At 34.9% G+C, this 3,747-nt stretch overlaps 1 protein-coding gene across 3 annotated transcripts; it reads left to right on the forward strand.

Annotated features, from left to right (window-relative positions):
* Positions 1–283: 283 nt before the first annotated feature.
* Positions 284–2,091, forward strand: LOC113354413. Of its 3 annotated transcripts, none has more exons than XR_003361867.1 (4): positions 284–517; positions 1,003–1,375; positions 1,470–1,659; positions 1,739–2,091. XR_003361867.1 is itself a non-coding variant. In XM_026597751.1 (4 exons), exons 2-4 carry the CDS (start codon positions 1,021–1,023, stop codon positions 1,835–1,837), a joined length of 609 nt encoding a protein of 202 aa, XP_026453536.1. In that variant the 5' UTR covers positions 284–517; positions 1,003–1,020; the 3' UTR covers positions 1,838–2,091. The 3 variants fall into 3 exon arrangements, 2 of the variants coding, with proteins under 2 accessions (XP_026453536.1, XP_026453535.1); XM_026597751.1 differs by having other exon boundaries at positions 1,505–1,659; XM_026597750.1 differs by having other exon boundaries at positions 1,003–1,370.
* Positions 2,092–3,747: the final 1,656 nt, after the last annotated feature.

The raw sequence follows: 3,747 nt of genomic DNA on the forward strand, positions 1-3,747 counted from the left end.
AGTTAGAGGCTTATAGCTAGTAAAAAGGGAGGATCAATGTTCTAAAAACCGGCCCGGCCCGTCCGGTCAGCCCACTAAAACCGTGACTCGGTCACCTTTGCGGGCCGTTCCACCCATGACCCAGCAAATTCTCCAAAAAAACGGCTTGTATTGTGAGAACCGGGTGACTTGGACGTTTCGACCCGTGATTCACCGTATCCTAAACGATTCGATGGGTCGATGATCCTTAGGCTTAAAAGAAACCTAACAGAAGTCTATTGACTTTTCAATTCTTTCCCTCGATTCTTCTCAATCTTCCCTATTCTAGGCGAAAGAAAAGGGGTAACTGGAAGATTTTCTTACCTAATTCTTAACGAAAATGGAGAAATTAGAGAAGAAATTTAGGAATTTTACCCAAAGAATAATAAATAATTCCTTTTTCTTTTCAATTCAAAGGAATTTGGTATTTATTCATCTGGTAATCAGTAATCACCTCCTTCTAGATCTGCTACTTTCTCAATCGATTTCTAACTCTAAGGTATGTGAATTGATATCAACTTTAATTTCCCTTTTGTATTCTATTTGTTTTCATTTAACATATTTGCTTTGTATCACTGATCCATCTATGAGTATCACTGATCCATCTATGAGTACTGAGTAGTAGAAATTGAGGATACCAATCTATAGGTACTAGTTATTATATTGATTACTATTAATAATCAATAGGGATACTGTTGGTGTCTTGTTTAATTTTAGATTATCTCTGTTGGTGTTGTCTTGTTTAATTTTATATTATAGATAATCTCTGTTGGTGCTTTTTTTTTTCTCCATGAGCTGATGCCGTTGCAGTCGTTGTAATAACTCTCATTGCTTCTTGAGTACTTGGTTGATTGAAAACTAAGGGAGACACTCCAATTATCTACCACATGTTTTGGCAATAAGAGTGATTTTTTTTTTTTTTGATTCATGATTAAGTTACATACTGGTACCTAAACTTACACATGTAATTGATTTGTATTGCAGTAAGTAATCAATACTTAAATGGCTGCATCATCTGATTCACAACCATCACATGATTCACCAAGAGAGCCTGAAACTTCATGTAGAGGGAAAACATACATTGCTTGGAAGTATGCAAGGGAAGAGAAAGATCCGCTGACTAAGAAAAGATCCATAACATGTTTGGTTTGTTTTAAAAAGATTATGGATGGAGGAATCAATAGGATGAAGAAGCATCTTGCTGGACAAAGAGGGGAAATCGCACCTTGTAAAAGAGTTAGTCCAGATGTTCGATATCAAATGCTAGAGTCACTGAAAGAGACATCTACAAAGAAGCGACAAAGAGAGGTTGAGGCTGACGACGACCAGGGGAAATCACACCTTGTAAAAGAGTTAGGTACTTCACATACTTTACATTATTGTACTATTGTAATTGTCATCTTAGGTACTTTACATACTTCACATTAAGCTAAATATACTTTTAATTTCAGGAATAGGACCAAAAAAACATTTTATGATCCTATAGATTTTGATGCAATCGATTTGACGGAGGATTTGGTAGTAGACGATGATCCTGACCAGATTAATGTTGATGAGCTTGAAGCTATAGCTACTGATGTAACAATTCCAATATTTGAAATGAAACTCGGAGACACCATGATTTACCACAAGCAAGAGCAGGTACTTGATTGATTTAGTATTATTTGACTATTGTGCTTAACTTTGGTTCATTTTGCTAAATAGTTGTGTTGTTTGACAGATGAGGTTAGTGGAAATGCTGCTGGCGAGTGGAATGAGCTTGATAACAATGATGATATGGAGATGGAAAATGATAGGATGTTTGAACGCCACAACCTGAATGATGTTGGTTATCAAAATGTTGGTTCTTCAGATAGCCATTTCAATTTGAACGATTTCCCTCGTTGATTTTGCTCGTTTTTAGAAGTTAAAACTCGATAATAGAACTTAGAATTGATCTCAAGGGTTGTGGCGCTACCTTGGTCAGCTAGTTTCTAGTTTAGTTATTGTTTGAATTTTATATTTTGGATTGCTATTTGAATTCTGGATTGCTATTTTTATATTTCAAATTTATCAATATGCAACAACTGTTATGGAATTGGTGTACACTGTAGAGATGTTAGTCATGTTACAGGCTTACAGCCGGTTCTTAACTTCTTAAGCTTATAATATATGTGACCCAGTGAACCCGGGTTGAATCACTAGTTGAACCTTTTGACCCTGATCCGGTAACTTTTCCGAGTCGACGTCCGGGCCGGTTTTCAGAACATTGGGGAGGATGCAAGGATGAACTATGTGAAGTTCATATAAAAATTTCCTAACACAAGTATCAATTCGTCGCATGAGTTCATAGAAAAATTAGACATAACAAACGAAGAATTATGGATCCTAAAATCTCAAGTTCAATCAATCAAAAATGTTGCAGGGAAGTTTTTTTGCGATGTGGATTCACATTTCATGTCATATTTCTTAATGTTGTAAAGAGAAAAAATAGCTAAAAAGTTAAAAAGAACATCCAGCGGCCATTAATTTTTGATTAAGAAGATGGAAGACGGAAATTAATCTTTAAGAGTGAAAGAAAAAGAAAGGAGACGACATGGCATGATGATTAAACAAAGTAACACACACAACATTAGGTTTAAAAAAATCACCATCCCATCCAATTTTTCCATAGTCCAAATAAAAATAAGTCTGTATAGCTTGATTGTCATCTTAAGCAGTTTGCATGTACATCGACTCCATTTCCATGTATGGGTTTAATTCTAAGTACTTAATTAGTTTGATCAAACTTTGACCTTTATGGTTTAATTTTAGTTCTTCATCGGCATACTGCACTTTATTAGTAACACTTTTAGTTATAATTCTCCACACTAGCTTGTGCCCCCATTAAATTTTTGTTCTGAATTCGTCACTGTCAGATTCTAATAATAGCGTTATCTACAGATAATGCCCATACAAACCATGATCGTGAAAACTATCATCATAAGTCTCGATGGTTTTACAATCAGGCTTACTATGCATACGAGTTGTTTCCCCCAAATTTAATAGTATATATAACTCTGGAATTATATTTACATTATTCAACACAACTCTGAAGTTTTTCCGGAACCCTATAAGTTCATCCCAAAGAGATTCTTGAAAGATGTTAATAATGATGCAAGTTTGGGTGATATAAAAACAATGGAACGATCATATTTAGCATTTGTTGCTTGTATGAGAATTTGTGCTGGCATGGATATAGCTAAACATGGTATATATCTATTGGTATTGCGAGTTTGGCTAATGAGTTAAAATGGGATTGTGTTTCGGATGGAAAATTGTAAATCTTTATTAGTATCTTGTTTTTCTTGAGGAATCCTAGACAGAATGAGTGGTCTCTCGAGGAAAATCCTGTTATTCTATTCTCCCGATAAACTTTGATGTGTAATGTTATTTGTTTTTTAGTTGATGTTATAAAAGTAGTTGCAATTCTTTAATTCCTCCATCGAAGAAAATTTCTAAGTGAAGTGAGTGATAAGATATGAGAACTATCAAGTGGTCTGATGGTTCTCATGCTCCCTTCCACTAAGGAGGCCAGGGTTCGAATCCTTGTAATTGCTTAAAATCCTAAATGAATGAGATTTAGGAGTAGTATAGAGACTATTGTACCAAGCTATTAAAAAAAAGTGAGTGCTAAGATAATCTCAACTCTCTGACTAGGTACATGTTGCTAGATGGTGGATGTGATAATAAGAATTATTGTATATGTAA

The sequence above is a fragment of the Papaver somniferum genome, chromosome 2 (genome assembly GCF_003573695.1).
Source record: "Papaver somniferum cultivar HN1 chromosome 2, ASM357369v1, whole genome shotgun sequence".
NCBI lineage: Eukaryota > Viridiplantae > Streptophyta > Magnoliopsida > Ranunculales > Papaveraceae > Papaver > Papaver somniferum.

What these genes read in the sequence shown, in the direction of transcription:
- LOC113354413 (XM_026597750.1), top strand. Translation starts at nt 1,021, where the DNA reads ATGGCTGCATCATCTGATTCACAACCATCACATGATTCACCAAGAGAG. An exon ending in AAATCACACCTTGTAAAAGA is followed by an intron (nt 1,371 to 1,469) that starts GTTAGGTACTTC and finishes TTTTAATTTCAG; the next exon opens with GAATAGGACCAAAAAAACAT. An exon ending in TTTACCACAAGCAAGAGCAG is followed by an intron (nt 1,660 to 1,738) that starts GTACTTGATTGA and finishes GTTGTTTGACAG; the next exon opens with ATGAGGTTAGTGGAAATGCT.